Source organism: Pseudorca crassidens, chromosome 8 (assembly GCF_039906515.1).
Source record: "Pseudorca crassidens isolate mPseCra1 chromosome 8, mPseCra1.hap1, whole genome shotgun sequence".
Classification (NCBI taxonomy): Eukaryota; Metazoa; Chordata; class Mammalia; order Artiodactyla; family Delphinidae; genus Pseudorca; species Pseudorca crassidens.
Genome location: NC_090303.1, coordinates 62,568,490 through 62,590,334, shown reverse-complemented (window position 1 = coordinate 62,590,334; position 21,845 = coordinate 62,568,490). Strand labels below are relative to the sequence as shown.

General features: G+C 38.4%; 1 protein-coding gene across 10 annotated transcripts in view; it reads left to right on the top strand.

Moving 5' to 3' along the window:
• The window catches only part of PDE1C (phosphodiesterase 1C), a 547,523-nt gene that overhangs the window by 487,520 nt on the left and 38,158 nt on the right, over positions 1-21,845 (top strand). For 8 of the 10 annotated variants that reach the window (XM_067746678.1, XM_067746679.1, XM_067746671.1 and 5 more), the window contains 2 exons: positions 2,899-3,129; positions 9,909-9,986. In XM_067746678.1, coding sequence (XP_067602779.1) covers positions 2,899-3,129; positions 9,909-9,986 — 309 coding nt within the window. The remainder of the gene's footprint in view (positions 1-2,898; positions 3,130-9,908; positions 9,987-21,845) is intronic. The other 2 variants (XM_067746672.1, XM_067746673.1) reach the window with 1 other exon arrangement.

Here is a 21,845-nt window from a genome sequence, read left to right as displayed (position 1 = left end):
AATTGCCTACTGTCAACTGTAGTTGAGCCCAAACATACTTGTTTCTGAAATGTACCCCCCGGTTTTTTGGGGGGGGGTTGCTAGATTTTCCATAGAAAATTGGTCTGACTCAGTTGTCAAATGAATTTTTCTTGCTTAGATAATATGTTGCACTCTTGTAGCAAAGCAGAATTTAATACCTTCAGCTTTCATCAAAATTACTTTTAACGGGGATATTTTGAATGTTGAAAGTTTGCAGTAGATTCAGTGGGGATTCTGTGAGAGGATTATACATTATTTTACCTGATATCTGAGTATAAATGAATTCTCTTCCCCCTTGGCCCTCTTCCCCTCTCTGTGTAGTAAGTACAGTCATCTTTTTACTTACCTATAGTCAAATACAGTCAAATGGCTGATTTTTTTCAGGATAGGACTTTAGGGTGTGTATAGTTCCTGTATTTTATACTGGTCTGGATTGCTGATGATGGAATATGAGTCAGGTTCATTGGCAGATAGGGTGAATCACACCCTCTGTGTACATTTCATTTAGTCAACAAATACTCCGTGAGCACCTGCTAGGTGCCAGGCATTATACCAAGCACTGGGAATTCAGTGATGGAGATGACATTTGACCTTTGTCCTCGGGGCATTACAGAAGGATAAGAGGAAGTCTGGACAAACATTCTAGGGAGCCTTCTGTGGGCCTGCAGCCTACTTGAGAATGCCATCTCCCTATCTTCTGCAAGGGCATTCTTTTACTCTTTAGTTGTACCTTTCTGTAGGAGTCAGAAGACATATTATACTATATATGCACATAATTATGCAGTTTTGTTAAGAAATTTTTCCTTACCTCTTCACTGTAAATTATAAATACATCCTGTTGGGAAGTAGAATATCATGAAATATTGAATGGCAAACATTTGAAATTTAAATCAGTGCTTATCAATCCTTATTGCATGTTAGACTCATCTGGAGAGCATTAAAAATATCCTATTTTTGCCTCTCTCCCTCCAGAGTCTGATTTAATTTGTCAGGAGTGAGGCCAGGGTATTGGTTTGGATAGGTGGTTGGATGAATCGATGAAAGGATGAATGAAAACTTCATAAAATATTAAGGAGGACATCTGAGCCAGGCAAATGTAAGGGCAGGAAGAGTAAAATGAAGCCAGAGGTCATAGACATGCACAAAATACAACGCCATAAAGCCCGGCGAACGTGTGAACCTGGAACCAAATCTGGGCTTTGTGCTCTTTAGCAGCCGAAACAAAGGGAAACGTGATCACATGCATAACCACTCTGGTGCCCATTAGATTAAAATTTCACCTGTCATCTAGGAAAGCCATCTGTTTTCAGGACCAGGGCTAACCAAGGGAAGTAAAGAAGACCCCTGGTAATGAGGTGTGGGGCATTTGTAACACATCTAGAGAAAAAAATGCAATAATGCTTTTCATAGTGGAGGTTGGAAGCCCTTTTGAGTGAATTGAATGCTAGACAGTGAGTCTGTAGACCTTAAGGGAGGATTGGTTTCTGTTAGGTGCCTTCTGTTGGTCTCTGTAGGTTACTTCCTACAATCCAGCTCCACTTCATTGCCTCCAAGCCTCTGCATGATCTCAACCTTGCATGTCCTTGGTCACTTGACCACATCATCTGTCACTAACCCCTTACTAAATTTGCTTTAGCCATACTGGCTAACTCATTGTCCCTGGAACGTACCAAGCTCATTCCCGTCTTACGGCCTTACACTTTTTATTTCCTCTGCCTGGAATGCTCTTTTTTCTTGATTATTGCATGGTCAGCAATTCATCATTCAAGATTTGGTCAAATGTCACCTACTTCACCTCCTTACCTAATGCCACCTCCTTCCCTTATGCCCATCGCATTCCATCATATTACTTTTCTGTAAAACTCTTTTCACCATCTGAAATTATCCTAGTGATTTGTTTGCTTAATTATGGTATTTTCTACTCTATAAGTCTTCTTGCTTGCTGCTGTATTCCCAGTGCCTAAAACAGTACTTGACACTGTAGCTGCTCAATAAATATTAGTTGAATGAATGTATCCATTTTTTCATGAATCCTTGACCATAGGCAATTACACTATGTTTTTGATTAAACACAGAGCCAGACCCTTTCACAGTCAACCAAATTGGAAATAAGGCTGACATCCTCTCATTAAAGAGGAAGACACAGACCAGCATCCCTGGCCAAACTAAAGACCACCTCTCACCCTGTGGACAGTTTGAAGACCATGTTTTTTGTGAGGCCCAATTACACTCCTCCTACTTTTAAATTCACAGACAGTGGCCTGCAACAGTATTATTCTAGTGGTGGTTATTTTCCCTGTATTTTGGTTTTGTAATCAGTGTTTTTATGTTTAAACTCCAGTTCCTAAGCAAATCTACATGAAACTTCAGTTTTTACTGGGCTGTGGGAGAGCTTTGTAATGTCTTCGAGCCTCAATTCCACGTTTGTAAAATAGGGTTACAATATTAGTAGCTGCCGTACGAGGTTGAGAATGAGAGGAGGTAATCCTTGGAAAACACTTAGTATAATACCTGGCATAGAGGACACACTCAAGAGAACTTATTGATGGTAATATTAATATTAATAATGCCAATTACAGTATCGGTTTATTAATTATTATTATCCTTATTATTACTTTCTCCCCATCCCCTTCTTCTAACCCACTGTTTTCAGAAATGACATCACCATGAACAGATTTTATTGGTTTCCTGAATATACATACCAATCTGACTTGAGTTAACCAAAACTATACCCCAAACACACAGTAAACACCTTAGGTCATTTTAGTGCATTAATTCCCAATGCAAACTCTTGCTTTTGTTCAAAGAGGCAATTCTCCTAATGGCATGACCTCTTTTTATATTTTCTCCACCTTTCCTGGTTTGTTCTGGATGCAGAGGAGAAGGCCAAGAAGGAAGCAGAAGAAAAGGCTCGCCTGGCCGCAGAGGAGAAGCAAAAGGAAATGGAAGCCAAAAGCCAGGCTGAAGAAGGTGCATCTGGTAAAGCCGAGAAAAAGGCATCTGGGGAAGCTAAGAATCAAGTCAACGGAACAGGAACAAACCAAAGTGACAGCCCTCGTGGGAAAAATTCCAAAGCTGAGAAGTCATCAGGAGAAAAGCAACAGAATGGTGAGTAGGATTACGCCGGTGAAAGGCTCTTTTCAGGGTGCTAATGATGGGATGAATGGACGCTGGCAAAGAACTGCCCCTGTGAGGACAGGTCACAGAGCAGGGCTGCCCTGGCCATCCAGCAGCTGCTGATCATACCTCCCTAGGTTGTGGATTCTATTAGGATCCCATCAAAAGCAGCCAGGAGCTTGCTTAGGCCATGCTCTCTGGGGAGATTTATATCTTTTGGGCCCTTTCCAGCTGGGTCGTTTTGGAGACTCTGGCCAGCACCTGCCTACCAGCAGGGGAAATTCCTATTAGCAATCCCAGCACATTCCTGAGTGCTTAACGCAGGAATGAATGAATAGAAAGGCAGTCTTCTGTAGGTACCATCCCCCTGGCAGGGCCGGCACTCATGTCTGCCTAAGGTCTATTTCCATAGTATTGTCTATATATCTGTAGGTGAACGAGTACGTACATTAGCCTGGGAATGAGCGGTTTCCTGGGATTCAGGGTTTTCAGTAGTAAAACCAGAAAAGTTCCAGACAAGCCAGGATGAGCTGGTCACTGTCGTGTGCATACAGTTGATGATTTCTTATATTTAATGCAGCAAATATTTATTGGTTAACAACTCCGTGCCAAGCACTGCTCTTGGCACTGAGAATTTAGAAATGAAAAGGCCGCAAGAAGTCCACAATCTCCTAGGGGATATGGACACCCTCAGAATTAATTCTGAGCCAGTAACAGTAGTGGTATGGCAGATAAAATACCCAAGGGCCATGTGCAGAAAAGAGTAGCTTTGTTGGGTCTGGGGATTGCAAGATGTAGTAAATGTCAAAGAAAGCTTCAAGAAGAGGTGATGTCTAAGCTGCGTTTCAAATGCTGAAATTTGGGGGGACACAGGGACTTCTCAGCCAGAGAGAATACGATGAGCTAATGCATAGGGGCATGGAATTGCTTACCTTGTTTAGGGAAGAGCAGGAAGTTCAGAGTCACTGGAGCTTTCAAGTGCCAGGTTGTGGCATGGTCATCTGGCAGTCAGACAGACCTGGATTCAAGTCACAACTGTGCCTCTCACGTCTTGCTGGCCTTGGCCAGGTTACTTAACCTTCCATTGTCTCTGTAAAATGTGCATAATAATAACTGCTCACAGCTTGGGCCACTTGTGAGCTTCCAATAATAATAATGGTAGCAAAAGCAACAATGACAATAAAACAACTAGCATTTATTGATTATACACCAGATGCTGTTTAAAATTCTCTCTTGGGAATTTCCTGGTGGTTCAGTGTTTAGGACTTGGCGCTTCCACTGCAGAGGGCCCGGGTTCGATCCCTGGTTGGGGAACTAAGATCCGGCAAGCCACGTGGTGTAGCCAAAAAATAAATAAAAAATAAAAGACCATCCTTTAAAAAGAATAAAAATAAATAAATAAATAGAAAAATAAATAAATAAATTCTCTCTTTACATATTCACTCTCTCACCTGCCTGGTAGGTCCAGGTGATCTCCTCTGAACCATGGTCTAGCTATTATGCTACACAGCCCAAGTAAATGAGAAATACGTAGAAAGTGCTTAGCACGACACTCTCCAATTATTTTTGCAATTGACATATATAACATGTAGAACAGAAAACAATGTTTTAATACATGTAATAATGATAAGAGCTCATGTTAGGACTTCCCTGGTGGCGCACTGGTTAAGAATCTGCCTGCCAATGCAGGGGACACGAGTTCGATCCGTGCTCCCGGAAGATCCCACATGCCGCGGAGCAACTAGTCCTGTGTGCCGCAACTACTGAGCCTACACTCTAGAGCCCGTGAAGCACAATTACTGAGCCCACGTGCCACAAATCCTGAAGTCCTCGCACCTAGAGCTCGTGCTCCGCAACAAGAGAAGCCACCGCAGTGAGAAGCCCGCGCACCGCAACGAAGAGTAGCCCCCACTAGCTGCAACTAGAGAAAGCCCGCGCACAGCAACGAAGACCCGACGTAGCCAAATAAATAAATTAAATAAATAAATAAATAAAATGAAAAGGTGTTTAAAAAAAAAAAAAAGCTCACGTCGTGTTCCAAGAGCTTTGCCTAAATTCCTTCAGGTGAGCCCCACGAACACCCCAGGAGGCAGGGAAGGCCATCATCCGACTTGCCCAGCCTCTCAGCAGCCAGGTTCTGGAGACAGCTCGTAACTAGTCTGCTTTGTATTCAAGCGCATCATAGGTCAGAAAATATGTTCAATTCAATAAGAATTTCTAATACAACTGTTGGAGTTTTAGAGAGCAATGCAAAACACCCCTGTTTTCCCCTACTGAGGGTGGAACCAACTGAGAGGGAGATACCAGAATCAGAAAGTGATCACAGTGTTAGCTCCACTGCAGCTGGAGCTGAACTGGAAAACACAGACTTGATCTGCTGAGCACATGGGCTTCCACACACATCTGCCCTGAACTGGGCATGGCCCACGGGACACTGGCAGAGCAGGTGGGATCAGACCTCGTCCCTCACCCTCCACTCTGCATCTAAGCAGGCTGCTTCTGCAGTAACAGAAAAGGTGTGTGTCTCATGGAAAACGCATCTCAGAGGGGGCTGGGGGCTGGAGAAACGGGTGGCTGAGCTGAGCTGTGCATACTCAACTCTTCCTTCTAGACGAGTCTCTCCTTCCCAGAGGGGGAATATGTAAGGACTGGTGAGAAAGGCAAGATGTGTTTCTTCCCTACTTTTTTTTCTGTTAGGGAAGTGGGTTTAAAATGTCTTTCTCTTAATAAAAACAGCCATTATTATGTCAGTAACAGTTATGGAATGTTTAATATGTGCTGGACACCGTATGTGGGATTTTACATACACTAAATAATTTAAAAATCCTAGCAACTGTATGAGGTAGATATACTCATTTCCATTTTGCAGATGAGGAAACCGAGACTCAGAAAGATTAAATCACTTGCTTAAGGCCAAGCAAACATTAAGTAGAGATTTCAGGTCAAATAGGAATATGTGAGTCCAAATTCTGTATTCCTTAACCAGCATGCCCTTATTTGCACAGTTCAGTGCTGTTGGTGAGAGTAGGAAGTAGGAGGAATATTGAGACCCAGTTACTGTCCACAAGAAGCTTATAATCTGTTTATTCCAGGGGTTGGCACACTCTTTCTATAAAGGACCAGACAGTAAATTTTATGCTTTGCAGCCCTACAGTTTCTGTTGCAACTACTTAACATGCCTGTTTTAGTACAAAAACAGCCACAGATAACATGTAAACAAGTGAGCATGGCTGTGTTGCAATAAAACTTTATTTATGAAAATTAAAATTTTCACATGTCATTAAATATCCTTCTCTTTTTTCAACCATTTAATAATATTAAAAACTGTTTTCAGGTTGTGGGACCTATATGACCAGGCATTGGGGCCACGTTTGGCTCATGGGCCATAGTTTGCCAACCCCTGGTCTGGTCAGGGAGAGAAACCAATGAATACAAACATGCTGGTCACAAAGGAGGTTATACATTCTACGAGACAGGTATAAACAAATACCCAGAGAGGGCAGAGGTGGCAATAATTTATTTTGAAGATGGTTAGGGGAGTGCGTGAAAGCAAACAGGAGCCTGAGCCTCCAGCTAGACTGGATTGACTCACAACTGCGTTCATTTCCCAAAGTAAGCAGTAGTCTACCATTTCCCTTAAAAATTAAGCATTAAATGAGAGGTGGGAAAAGAAATCAATTTTGAGCAATAATAATAAAGGCTAATGGTGGTTCGGGACTTGGTTGCAGCAGCCTAATTAAAATGATTTATAACTGCACAGAAAGGCTCTTTTGTTTCCCCCTGTTTATTGAATAACAGCTCACATCAGCCGTTAGTCCATATTCAACCCATGGGAAATTACCTAATGGATTCTGTTCAAGGAACATCATCAAACAAACATGTGTCACTTTCCCGGCACCCTTCTTTGTGGTCGCTCAAGATAACTTCCAGGATGGAGCTGAAAGATATTGGCTAATTGTGGTTCTAGACATTTGGTCCCCTATCAGCAGTCATGGGAACCCCTAAGCTTTGGTCTCCATCAAGGTACTTTCCCCTTTAGCCTCCCTAACCCTGACTGAGGAGAAGGCAAGCTAACACAGGCTGCTGGCTAGCATCCAGCACATCAGACGCCTCCTCCTGACCTCTGGAAGACACCCTGGCCCTGCTGCAGCTGTGGGTAAAGCTCCAGTCCAGGGCAACCCTGAGACCTTAAAGTATTGTGCATTAGAGGTGTGACGTCTCATTGAGGAAAGAAAGACCATTTTTCTGTAGGGAATTAGTTTGACTACAAGACTCAGGATCATCCTTGAGTTCATTTCTGGCATCCTTAAAATAGGGAAGAGCCAGTGCTTGAACTGTTCCATGGGGTTTCCAAAGGAATCCATCTATTTTGGCCATTGGTGGTGGTAATGTGCAATGACCATGTGCTTCACTCACACTCCTCCTGCTGGCACTGTGGCCAGAGTTGACTCCCCTTCCCTCAAGCTTAAAGTTTGTCAAATTCCATTAAAACTACTTATTTTGTAGAATGTAACCTAAAATGGTCTTGAATTATCCTTGGGTAACCATTTCTACATAAATCTATAGGCCAAAGGCATTTAAAAATGGCAACAGTAAATGAAAGTCTGAAATCTAGAACTTAAGCTTCATAGGGAAGTTGCAAAATACAGTACTTGAGAGCTTGGCCTCTAGAATCAGACCTATCTGTGTATGTTATGGTAAATTACTTTATCTGTGCTTTAGGTTCCAGAGCCATAAGATAGAGATGATTCTGTGGGTTTTTGCTTAAGACTATTTAATATTTAAGCAAAATCACTTTGTAGAAAGATCAGTTGGTCATTTGTCAGATCAATGGCTTAAACCAGATCTAAAATAGCCAACAGGAGCAGTTTTGCTATAGCAGCAGACACTCTTGCAAAGTTTGGGGCAGAGATGCAGCCTGAGAGTGTGTGAAACACATTCAGGAGAGCAGTCCACTGCACTCGACACAGCTGGCCCGACCAGCGTGTGACAGAGTGTCCGCAGTGAAGTCAAGGAAAAACTCAAACTTGGAAAACATCCTCAATCATTTGGTGATTCAGCAAATTGATCACTTAGTGAATTAATCTTTGACGAATTTGTCTACTTTCAATAATAGTACCTTCATAATGGGGTTGCTATGAGAATTTAATGAAATGATGCATGTAAGGCATTTAGCACACTGCCTGGCACAAAGAAAGCAGAAAAGATAAATGTACCCTTCCCGCCTTGGGCCCTGCTCCCCGCTTCCTGGCTGCAATAATTATTAGGGTCTTTTTGCTTTATTAATGCCAGTAATTTAGTAGTAATTTATTCTTGGTTTTATGCAGGCTAAAAAGAAAGCCGCCATCAGTAAGATTTGTAAGAAAAATATCCAAAACTTGAGAAGAAATCTGAGAGAAGAAATACCATGTCCTTTCAATGTCACACTGGCATATTGTCAAAAAAGACCTGCCCAAGGATTATTTAACTGTCTTAGGCAGGGGTCAGCAAACTTTTTCTGTGTAGGCCCAGATAATAAATATTCCTGGCTTTGCATGTCTCTGCTGCAACTATTCAACTCTACCGTTGCAGCAGGAAAGCAACTACAGACATTATATAAATGAATGGATGTGGCTATGTTCCAGTAAAACCTTATTTCCAAAAATGATAACAAGCCAGATTGGCCCACGGACAATAATTTGCTGACCCCTTGTTTTAGAAGAACATGACTATGTTTAACTTTGTCATTTACTATTTGCTCAAGCCTAGGTACTGTGAGGTTATGTACTAACATGTAGATTTTTGACTACTAGAGGAGATAACCCCAACAGTTATAGTTTTATTGCCCTGTAGGACATAACCAGTTTCGTCTCTAACCTAGCAATCTTATTTTAATATATTTCTAAAATACTTAGAAATACCCATTTCCTTTTTTTTTTTTTTTTTTTTTTTTTGCGGTACGCGGGCCTCTCACTGCTGTGGCCTCTCCCGTTGCGGAGCACAGGCTCCGGAAGTGCAGGCTCAGCGGCCATGGCTCACGGGCCCAGCCGCTCCACGGCACGTGGGATCTTCCCGGACCGGGGCACGAACCCGCGTCCCCTGCATCGGCAGGTGGACTCTCAACCACTGCGCCGCCAGGGAAGCCCCTATCCATTTCCTTAAATGCTCTTGGAACCATCCTTACTGTCTTCCTGGTTCCTTCATAAATGAATTAAATAAATTTTTGACACATGTTCACTCTACACTGGTGTGCATAGTGTTTTTTAACTTTTACATATTACATTTCAACAAGCTCATTAATTAAAGTACCATTTACAGCTCAGTTTTAGAATAACAGCTGTCATTGAGTGACGTGCCAGATAGCACATTCAATACCTTAAATGCATTTATCCTTATATTATGCCTATAAAGTAGGTATTATTATCACCATTTTGCAGATAAGGAAAAGCACATAGAAGTTAAATAGTAGCTATTAATTGATATAACTTACAGTAACGCAGGTTTTTCCTCACTCCACAGCCTAATAGTAAAGCTGAACTGCCTTCCTTGGAAAATAACACCATTGACTTAAGTACAATCCTGTTTAACATGAACTTTCAGTCTTAATTTCCAGATCATAATCCAATTTCCAGGGCCTAATCCAGTTTCCTGATATTTACACTCAGACATGTAACCCCTCACGACTAAAATTATGTGGTTTTTTTCTTTTTTTACCTTGACAGGTTTAAAGATATTTATAACTTCCCCGTTAGCTTTATACATGTACTGTTTGTCATGTTTATTACTTTCAGGTGACTTGAAAGATGATAAAAATAAGACAGACAAGAAGGATCAATCCAATGTCAGAAATGATTCAAAGAAAACAGATGGTAAGAGCATAATTCCCATTATATTTGTCCATAAATTGTGCAATTTAATGCAAGCTTGTTAGATTTACACATAAAGTTGCAATTGTGTGGAATTGTTAATGTAGTCTTATACCCTGAAAAAAAACATTCACTGCATTTAAAGAGTACTATTATCCCCTTTTCAATAATTTACAAATTATTGTTGTATCTTTTCCCTTCCACCATACTTTCTCCATCACAAATGAGTTCTATACTCTTTCTTTTCCCACTTGCCATTTTTCATTTTAAACTTTATGAAAAGGTGATTCTGGGCTTGCTGATTATAATGGAATGGAATATAAGTCTCTGTGAATTATGCAGCGTAAATGGGAAATGTTCCATGTTTTCAGTTTTCAATTTTTTATACCTTTAATGAGTTATTATTTTGGGGAAGAACAAAAACAGAAATCTGTTCAGTGTTATCAGTATGTTGGGAGGCCCACATACTGCAGAATGTGCATAGCTGTAGAATACAGTTTGGTCAGCAAGAGTACATCTTAAAGGCAAGCTTTGGATGACAATCCCAGACCAGTTAGAATGAACCTACATTGTGATGGGCTTCATGAGCACTGCTTTTACTTTGCATAAATAGCATTCCATTCTTTGTAAAATCTGAAAGTTCAAATTATATTGCCCTCCAAACTTTGGACCATCAGATTGAGAAAACTACTCTCACCTTTTATATAATCCTCCTGTTTCAATTATAACATGGGCTTATTCCTAGTTATCCCCCCATACATATAAGTGATATTAAACTAAAAATGAAAGTTTTAGGAATTGGTTTTTGTTAGGGTCTCAGACTCTTTGAACCATACCTCCCTGCAGACATTGTATTAGATGCTAAGCTATTCTTTGAGTAGTTTGGTTAGTCAGAGAAGAACAAATGCAGGGTAATCAGGTTGAGGAGTAAGAAGAAATTTGAATACAACTCATACATCTGTTAAAAAGAGAGAATTGCCTTTAGTTTTCATCTCTAAGCCATTGTGATATGCTCTCTTTACCCATATGCATGAAATCAGTTTCTTTGAAGATCATTCAAATAACTCACCCCAGGTGTCTTATCACATAATATCTGGGGAACACACATGTCCAATTTTTTTACCAAATTGTTTATGCAAATGGAAACCACTTGCTTAATACATACCCTCCTTGAATAATTGTGACTAAGACATGAATTACATGGAGATAAAATAGGATTCAGAATGACAGTCTCTTAGCCAGACTCTGTTATGGGTAAGGTTTGTTCAAGTCCCAGACATCATTAGACCCAAGTTAAGGTAACACAAGCCAGAATATGTACAGTAGAGGAGAATGCTGTTAGTTATAAACCCAGCACCTGGACACCTGACCCATCCTATATCCAGTGACTGACCCGTCTGAATTCCAACAGCATAAAAGCCCAGAATAAACCAATTCCCAGATCTTTAACATGGGGTCTTGAATCTTGTTGTATGTTTGTATTGTGCTATAAATAACTGTTGTAATGTATTCATGTGAGCATTGTAGGTTAAATTTTATCACCTTCATTACGCCCTTTTATTTTACCTGTGTCTTTTTTAACTGAATTATCACCAGTATTTTAAATAATTACACTGTTTTTTTTTTTTGGTGGGGTGAAGTGATGAAATAGATAATTTGTTCTATTGTACAAATAAGCATAAAGCTTGATTATTTAATAAATAGGATTCTTGATCCCATAGGGCAGTGAACAGGATGCAGTAAATAAAGAAGGGACATTTTCTGATGTCTATCCTTTTTCCCTCCATAACTCCAACCTTCCACTGATTCAAACTGAGTCTGGTGTGTCCATATACTTGTAAGTCTAGGCATGAAAAACTTTGTATTTTAATTTCATTGATGGGCTAACATGACATCAGTCATTATCATTGCTTTGGTGTCATCAGGACTTAGATCATTGGGCTTTAGTTACTTGTGTTATCTTAGCCCAAAATCCTATCAGGACTAAAGTTATTTCTTAGTGGCATGAAGTGGAAAAGAATTTGATCAGCTTCATATGCCGCTTCTCCATTGCATTAAAACTCTCTACTTTAGAACAAATTTTAAATGATATGCATATCAGTAGATATATTGATTTTTAGAAACTATCTAGTAACAAACAGATACTTTTTGAACATTTCTTTTTAACGGATCTTATTACATCTGATGACCAGAGGGAGTCAGTTTAACTATTTTTAATGCTCCTACCCTTAATCCAACCCCTGGGAACCAGCTCTAATTTTTGAAAGGGAGTATCCAAGCACAATTTGGTGTCCAGTGTCATCAAACCCACTATGTTTTGAAGTTTAATATTCTATGCATTCAGAAAGAAACTCAATGGAAACTAGACTACAGTTGGCTATTCCCAAACTCCAATGAGCTGAGGCACACACAGAAGGAAGGAACATGTGCTGAAAGGGTAAATTACATCCTGGCAAAATGAACACATTGCAGTTGTACATTATCTCTGTCAGGCTACTAAAGTACTGTTTAGTACCCTGCAGCACTAATTTTCTAACTGACTTCAAAGAATGAATGCTCTTTGAAAATACCTTGTTTCTTAGGGAGAAATGTACTAACATAAAAAGATCTAGGTTTCTGAGCCAAGATTCTCTCAGAGGCTGTTTTTACACTGTCATTGGGAGACTTGTGGGGTGCCACATGAATGAATTATTTTCAGTGTGTTTTTAGTCATGTTTGAAACAGCATAGCTATAATTTTTATAGTTGCCCAGAAATATGAATTTGCCCTTAACTTTATGTGACTACATTAACAGAGATATAAGAGATAGCCACTGTTTGTGTCTCTCAAATGATTCTCTATAATTAGACCCTGCAAGGTTATTTACCAAGTCCCAGGGAGGGAGTTCAGCAGGAATTTTTCCTTTATTGAATGTTCTGGGAATTGGAATGTTAAAGATGTCAGTTCATGAAACGTAAGTCAGTTGTGAAGAGTGGAGTGGACAAAATACAATCCATGGACATCTGCTTCTGCAAAGAGCGCTACCAAGAATTAGGTTTACCCTTCCACCTGAAACAGTTTTTAAAAAAAGACAACATATGTGGAAGAATGGTTTTTCAAGAAATGAAGACATCAAGAAATATTGGGCATCAAGAAATGAAGACAGTGCTCTCTAAGAGACAAGAAACAAATGAAGTAAGCCCGACGATTGCCTCAGCTTACTGCATTGAGAGGGTTTCCAGGCAGACCTGATGGATTCCTTGTGTTGAGGAGTTGACTAAGGATCCAAGGATACCAAGGCAGCTATAATTAATGGGATAAAACACAAGAGAGGATAGAACTGAAGAGAGATAGAACTCTAGAAATCTGAAGAGTATTCATCAGAGTACTAATTGACTCTCAATGAGGAAACCACCCGAGACCAGGAAAGAACCATTCAAGAGGTTTGGAAAGAACAGTCCTGATGTTCACACCTCACACAGAGCAATAAAAGTGCCTATTCCTACTAGCCAGACTAGAATACCTCATAATTTAACAGGAATTGGAATTTAAAGGGAATTGGGTAGAATACTCATAATTGTCTTGCCTTAGCAGGGGAATAATTAGTTGTAGGCTAAATGTTGCTTTAGGCCCACCTAACAAATCTTAAAATCAAGATATAAGAGTATCAAAGTGTTTCCAAGTAACTGCATCCCAGGATAAAGCATGCGTGTGTGTGTGTGTGTGTGTGTGTGTGTGTGTGTGTGTGTGTGTGTATACACACTCCCAGCAAGCTAAAATTCACAATATCTAACATCCAATCAAAATTTACTGGACATGCAAAGAAGGAAGAAAACACTACCAATAATAAGAGGAAAATAACAACCAATTGAAATCAACCCAGAACTGAAACAGATGTTAGAATTAGCAGACAAGAGCATTAAAGTAGTTCTTACAATTCTTACAACTGTAGCCCATATGTTTAAGTAGAGACATGAAAGATATAAAAAAGATCAAATGTCTAGAGATGAAAACTACAGTGTCTGATATGAAAAATATACTGGATAGTATTAACTAAATAATATTGTATGGGATTAATGATAAACACACTGGATATGATTAGACATTTTGGAAGAAAAGAGTAGTGAGAATTAGCAATAGAAACTATCTGAAATGAAGCACAGAAAACAACAATAGAAATTGTAAAGAGCATCAATGAGTTGTAAGACACCTTCAGACAGCCTAATGTATGTGTAATTGGAGTCCCTAAAGTAAAGAAGAGGGAAAGGAGGAAAGAATATTTGATGAAATGATGGCTAATATTTTGCCAAATGATGAAAACTATAAGTCCATAGACTTAAGAAGCTCAATAAAACACAAGCACAAGGAATATAAAGAAAATTACACCAAAAGCATATTATAATCAAATTACTCCAAACCAGTAATGAAGAGAAAAATTTAAAAAACAGCTAGAGAAAAAAAAGATACATATGGAGAGATGAACAAAGATAAGGATAACAGTAGATATCTCATCAGAAACAATGCAAGTGAGAAAACAGTGGAGCAACATCTTTAAAGTGCGAAGGGGAAAAATTCAACCAAGAATTTTATACCCAGCAGCAATATCTTTCAGATATTAAAAACTGAAAGAATTCATTACTGGTAGACCTACACTACAAAAAATGTTAAAGAACAGCAGAAGGATGGATATGCCAGATGGAAATATGGATCCACACAAAGAAATGAGGAGCACTAAAGATGGTAACTAGATGGATAAATATACAATATTTTTTCTTATCATTTAAATATCTTGACTATTTAAATGACTATTTGAACAGAATAATAATATATTACTGAGTTTATAGCATATATAAAACTAAAATGTATGACAGCAATAGCATAAAAGTGAGAAGGGGAGAAAGGTAAATATGCTATTGTAAAGTTCTACTGTCATACATGAAGTGATATAATATCAATTGAAGGTATTGGATTGGCCAAAAAGTTCATTCAGGTTTTTGGCCAACGCAATAGATTGAGATAAATTAAGAGCATATACTGTAAACTCTAAAGCAATTACTAAAATAACAAGATAATGACCTATAGCTAATAAGCCAAAAGAGATAAAATGGAATCATAAGAATAATTAATCCAAAAAAGGTAGAAAAAGAATAAGAAGAGAACAAAGAATAGATGAGACAAATAGGAAACAAATAGCAAGAATATAGACTTAACACTAAGCATATCAGTTATCACATTAAATGTAAATAGCCTAAACAGCCCAAATAAAAGGCAGAAATTTTCAGATTGTAAGACCCAAGTATATTCTGCCTTTATATTAAAAGACACAAAAACCCAAAAATAAAAGGATGGAAATTGGTGTGCCAAGCTAACAGTAATCCAAAGAAAGCTTGCATGATTATATTAATACCTGATAAAGTAGATTTCATAGCAAACACTATCACTGGAGAAAGGAGGTTCATTTCATGATAAAGTCTATTTATCAAGAGGATATAATAATCCTTTACGTTTATGTACCAAAATGCGTGAAATGAAGTGTAAAAAAATTTTAATACACAATTCTATTTGGAAGCATTAACATCCCTCTCTCAATCATCGACAGGCTAAGTATATATAAAATCAGTGAGGAAAAGAAGACTCGAATGACATTATCAACCAACTTGACTTAATTGGCCTTCCCAGAACACCCACAGTATGAGAATACATATTCTTTTCAAGTGCACATAGGACATTTATAAATATAGATTACATTTTGGGACGTAAAGCAAGTCCCAATAAATGTAAAATGATTCAAGTCATACAAAGAATGTTCACAGGTCACAATGGAATTACATTGTCATAGGATGTTCACATTGTTTTATTTTCTTTTTAATAGCTATAGAATTTATAGTGATGTTGTCTTTATCATTTTTTATATTGGTGATTTGTGTATTCTCTCTTTTTTTCCTGACCAGTCTGGCTAGAGGTTAATAAATTTTATTAATCATTGTCATTAATATTTTCCATTGTTTTTCTGTTTCTATTTCATTGATTCTGATCTGATCTGTATTATTTCCTCTCTTCTGCTTGCTTTTGGGTTTGGTTTGCCTTATTTTTCTAGTTTCTTAAAGTGGAAGTTAATGTCATTGATTTGAGATATTTTTCCTTTTCTAATATAGGCCTTTAATGCTGTATATTTCCCTCTAAATACTATTTTAATAACATGCCACAAACTGATTTGTTGCATTTTTATTCACATTCATTTCAAAATATTTTCTAATTTTATTTTAATTTCTACATTGATCTAAGGATTATTTAGAAATATATTCTTAGTTTCCAGATATTTGGGAATTTTCCAGAGATAGTTGAAATTTAAGTTCTTTCTAAATTGATCTATAGATTCCATGCAATCCCAATTAAAATCCTAGCAGGCTTTTTGGGTAGAAACTGATACGCTGGTTTTAAAATGTATATGGAAATGCAAATCACTCAGAATAGACAAAGCAACTTGGGAAAAGCAGGAAAAAATTGGAGGACTAAACAGGTAGGCCTGATTTCAAGACTTATAAAGCTATAATAATCAAGGCAGTATAGTATTGGCATTGAGATAGACAAATGGGTCAGTGGAGTGGAATAGAGGGTCTAGAAATAGATCCACATGTATATGGACTTCTTATTTTTGACATCGTCAGATGAAGGAATTCCACATTGACAGTAAATGAAGGGTGGATTATGCTGTAGAAGACTTGTTGACACTAAAATGAATACTTGTGGCCAATGTGTGGTTTTGATTGCTAGTTTACTGTGAAATATATCCTTCATGTACACTGGAATGCTCACATCTACTGGCCAGTCAGCGGTTTCTTTCTCCCAAAGGAAAACCTACTGGGGAAGTCAAATCACATCAGAAAGTTGCCTGCTAAGCTGATAATGTAGGGGAAGTTAGTTGATGAATTGTGACTTCAAGGTAGAATATCCTGAAATGTCTGTCTCTACCATTTGGATGGATCTGCCAAGAAGAGTGAATAGGGACCATCTTGTGTACACTAGATACAGACAGTGCAAGAGGCGGCCCTCCATGGCACCCCTTTTATGTCTAGTCTCCTTTTGGATCTCACATTCAGTATCAGATATGTTGATATCTTGGGGTAGATGCTCATTCTTGTTCATTTTCAGTCATCCTTGATGGCATGTCTGGACCTTGATCTTGATGAAACTTCTTTGTTTTTAAGGCAACAGTCCTCAAACTTTTTCTCTCTTATTTTCTTTTCCTAACATATTATCATAAGCTTTGCATACCTCCCAAAATTATGCCCAGATCATGAACTCTGGTGGGTAAAATAGGCCAAAGATGAACAGTTCTGGGGATACTAGCTGGTACCCTGCCCTTTTCTCTCATACCCAAGACGGTGCTACACTGTAACAATAACCTTGAGTCCTTTCTAGTTTACTTTAAAAATTAAACCTGTAAGACTGTAGGGCTTAACTGTTTTTAGCAATGATTGATTTGCAACACACTTCACCATTGATTATGCCACTGATGTCAACACTACTGTCTTGAGGTAGTTTCTACAAATAGTTAATCCCGTCCTTTGGATTTTTTACTCGCTTCCTTCTCAGAGGATAACATTATTTCTTAGTTCTGGGAAGATATCTCACTGTAGCCTTCTATGTATTGACAAAAGTAGGTCTATTTCTTTAATGAAGGAATTGCCTTCCACATGAGAATCTAGGATCCTTATGGGTTATTTTTCATGAGTGTACAGGGACCAAACATCTGGAGTGCCCTGGGTCCCAGTTAAGATAAGTCATCATAACAACACATGTTCTGATTAATATCCCATTTCCCTTAGCCATTTGTCCATGAAAACTCTTGTGACCCATTTACTTAACATATTTATATGTATCAACACATGGAGCATCAACAGTGAGTACATGCTGCGGTTTAGCAAGAAAGAGGCATGAAATATTTGCTTTTAAAAATATTTTATGCCTTATTTTCTCAAGTAGTGTGATAACCCAAGTGTCTTAACCCTCCACTGCAATGTCCCTGTCAAAGGAAAACAACAAAAAGTTGATAAATGTATGAGAGAATTGCAATATTGTTTTTAGATGCCTGTTATTCTTATGCATCTAGATAAGATCCCCTAATTAGATTCTAAAAGGTTTTGTTGCTTAAATTTTTTGATTTATATACTTCAGTGCCATTTTCTAATTGATTTTTGAAGCCATGCTGTAGGTTGACCCAACAAGGGTTGTTGTGAGTGCAGCAATACTGAAACCCAATATAATTTTTTTGGATGGATTTTGGGGAAAACTATTAGCCAATCCATTATACGTGGGTTGGAAGTGGTCAAATGGGGTGAACTCAGAAAATCTCTTTGTTCCTTTTTGCTGCGGATGATACACTTGAGAGCATGGAGGTCCAGAAGCCATTGACATCCACATGGTTCTAGCATTGATGAGTCACAGTGAATCAGAACAGTTAGCTCTTTTGGTTACGATCATCCATTTCAAAACAATGTGTTTTTAGTATAGTTTTAGGTTCAGTGAATATCCTTGCGCTTTTTAAGGAGGGTATGTAATACATAGCCTCATGGTGGATTATAAAGGAACAAGGTGACATGCAACAATTATTATCATCCTGTAGGTTTTGTGTTATTGAAATTCACATTTGTAGTATCAAACAGCAACTGAAATTGTGTGTGTGTATATACATATATATGTATGTATGTATATTGTGTGTATATATATGTATGTATTGTGTGTGTATCTATGTATATATACATATATATAATACAATGTAATATTGGGGGTTTAAAATAATTAAATTGTGTTCTACTAAAGAAAACTTCTAAAGTCAATTCATGCTTTTCACATAGCTGTTTAGATTCCAGTCTCTTACCAAATAACTACATAGTAGAAATGTCACATAAAACTATATTGTGTACTCTTTGTTAATGACAAAATTAATATTTTTAAACAACTTTTCCCTTGCAATTATTGGTGTATAAGCTTTCATTGTTTCACTCTATCTTCTAGATATTTCGTTACACTCTTAATGTACCATTGTATTTTTTTTTTTTTTTTTGCGGTACACGGGCCTCTCACTGTTGCGGCCTCTCCCGTTGTGGAGCACAGGCTCCGGACGCGCAGGCTCAGCGGCCATGGCTCACGGGCCCAGCCGCTCCGCGGCATGTGGGATCCTCCCGGACCGGGGAAAGAACCCGTGTCCCCTGCATCGGCAGGCGGACTCTCATCCACTGCGCCACCAGGGAAACCCCCCATTGTATTTTTAAAGGAACCTGGTTTGACAGAGAGGATTACAATTTTTGAACTACTGGGGAAATGTGTTTTTTTCTTAATACTAATGTTCAGGATTAAAATTAACTTTTTAGTATTCATGAAATATTTATCTGTTCTCCCCCTAGAAAAATCGTATTTTGTCAGATTCTTTGCAAGTGATTGGAGAAACACAAGTAACGATACATTTGTCAGAAGAAACTCTATTAACACTATAAAAAAATTCTTTAAAATAACAGCCGCCTTTGAAATATGTGCCAAAACCAGGAGCTAGAGATGTCTCCATTGTTAAAGCCATTTTTTTCAGTCGCCCACAAGCTAGGAGAGCTGTTAAAAATGCAATGTCAAGCAAGTATTGAAGCTTCTTCTTTGTGTTTATTCTTAGCCTTTTCCACCAAAAGACAGCCTGATCTCCACGTGATGATATCTGTATTTCATAAGTATTAGCCCTCTACAATATATGCCATTTTTATTCTATACCCTGGAGCTGCAGTGAAAACATGAGAATAAATGTTTTTTTTTCTTTCATTCATTTTGAATCTTTTATTGTTTTTCCTGAACTAATAAAATAGAGAAGAACACGAAGAGCAGTCAGAATGTTTCAGACCTAAAATCCCAGCCTCACTTAACTTTCTCAGAAGGACTTCCTTAATCTCTGGTTTCTTGTTAGCTTCAAAAATAGCAGATTCAGGGCTTCCCTGGTGGCGCAGTGGTTGAGAGTCCGCCTGCCGATGCAGGGGACACGGGTTCGTGCCCCATTCTGGGAAGATCCCACATGCGCGGAGCGGCTGGGCCCGTGAGCCATGGCTGCTGAGCCTGCGCGTCCGGAGCCTGTGTTCCACAACGGGAGAGGCCACAACAGTGAGAGGCCCAAGTACCGCAAAAAAAAAAAAAAAAAAGTACTAGGTTCTTAATACAGAGAGGAATGGCAGTAAAATACCTTTGGACAATGTAGGACAGAAGAACGGAAACATTCACATATTTTAAGTTTGGAAAGAAAAGCCATGCTACATAAAGGAAGAGAGGAGCCAGCAAAGTTAAAGAATAAAAGTTAAGAGGATCATTATTCTCAGTGATAGCACAGATTCCAAGGATCAGAAGAAAAGATGAAGAAAAATCACAAAGGTTGAACCTAAGAACTACTACCCTTTGTACAGTACTTATTCTTTATATTTGGATCCAATGGGCAAATTTTAGGACATGATGGCATAGGCAAGGTTTCAGGAAGTTATATTCCTGCAAATTTATCTATCATCTATTTATTCTATCCATCCATCATCCATCCATTAACAATCCACCCATCTTAGCAGGGCTATAGCGTTGGTATTATATGCAGTAAAATTAATATAGAATAATCCTAATATAATCATATCCTCTGTCATTTGGGGCAAGGAGAAAGCATGGATGCATATGTTGGGGTATTTGGTGGTAACCATTTAAAATACCTGTCTTGCACTTATGACCTAGAAGAGTGAAAACAATGCCTGGGTAAATCTTAACAGCTATCTCTCAGACAATGTTTGTTTTTTTGTTTTTAGTATTTCCTCATTATTAAGAAACAAAACCAAACCAAGACCTGCTTATAAGCCCCACAGAAATCCTACTACTCAGCATTTAAAATTGGGTTTGGTTTTACCACATTTATTCTTCCCTGGGTTTTGTTTTTTGTTTTTTTCCTATTTAGCCTTTTACAACTCTTTCTTGCTTACAGTATCACTTTGTTGTTTTCGTCGAAAGTTGACTCCATAGAGAGGCAGCTCTGGAAGGGTTTCTGGGACTTGAAAATCTGATTTAAATCCCAGCTCTGTGCTCAGCCAAGTCAGCTTACTTTTGAGCTTGGGTGATAGTTGAATCAGGCTGTAAAAATATCAAACCCAAGACAATGAAAAAGAAAAGTGTTTACAGATGTTTTTAAAACCCAGTGCCAGATTCTATGAGGCCTGCCTCACAGATGGTCAGCTTGTGATCTAGTAATAAACATTATGATTGCTAAACACATTTTTAGAGTCAAATCAAACTCGAACTTTAAGCCTCTTTTTAAAACAACTATCTTTAAACCGAATGGTTTTCTGTAGCATCTCCACTTACCTTCAGGAGTAGCCTGAGAAGGGAGGAGTAAGGCCACATTGTTGTAAGTCTCCATCTCCTATTTTCTAAATTAAGTTGCTGGAACATTCTTGGCTCTTCATTCCCTTAGAGTAAATACATTTCTGTGAATTCATACACCACACACTTCAGGCTTCAGAGCCCCCATGGCTACCCCTCTATGAGATGTGAGAAGTCTTTCTTCCAGGGGCGGGTGAGGAGGTAGCGCTTATTTAGAGATTTTCTTGAATTTTCTCAAGTTGGGTGAAGATAGTTTCCATTTCAGTTCATCAGTCACTCTTAAAAAGATGAGGGAGTTTAACCACTTTTTGTGGCCAAGCCAACATAGACTTACAATCAGTGGAATTCAAAGCCGCTGTAACAAAAATAGTCGCGTAAATCGGATCAATACAGAGTGACTTCTCACATTTTGTTTTTAGATCCTCATTTTTATATACTTCGTAGTCTTACCCAATTTTTGTTTTAAATGCTTATGCAATTTTAGTTTACATTGAAAAC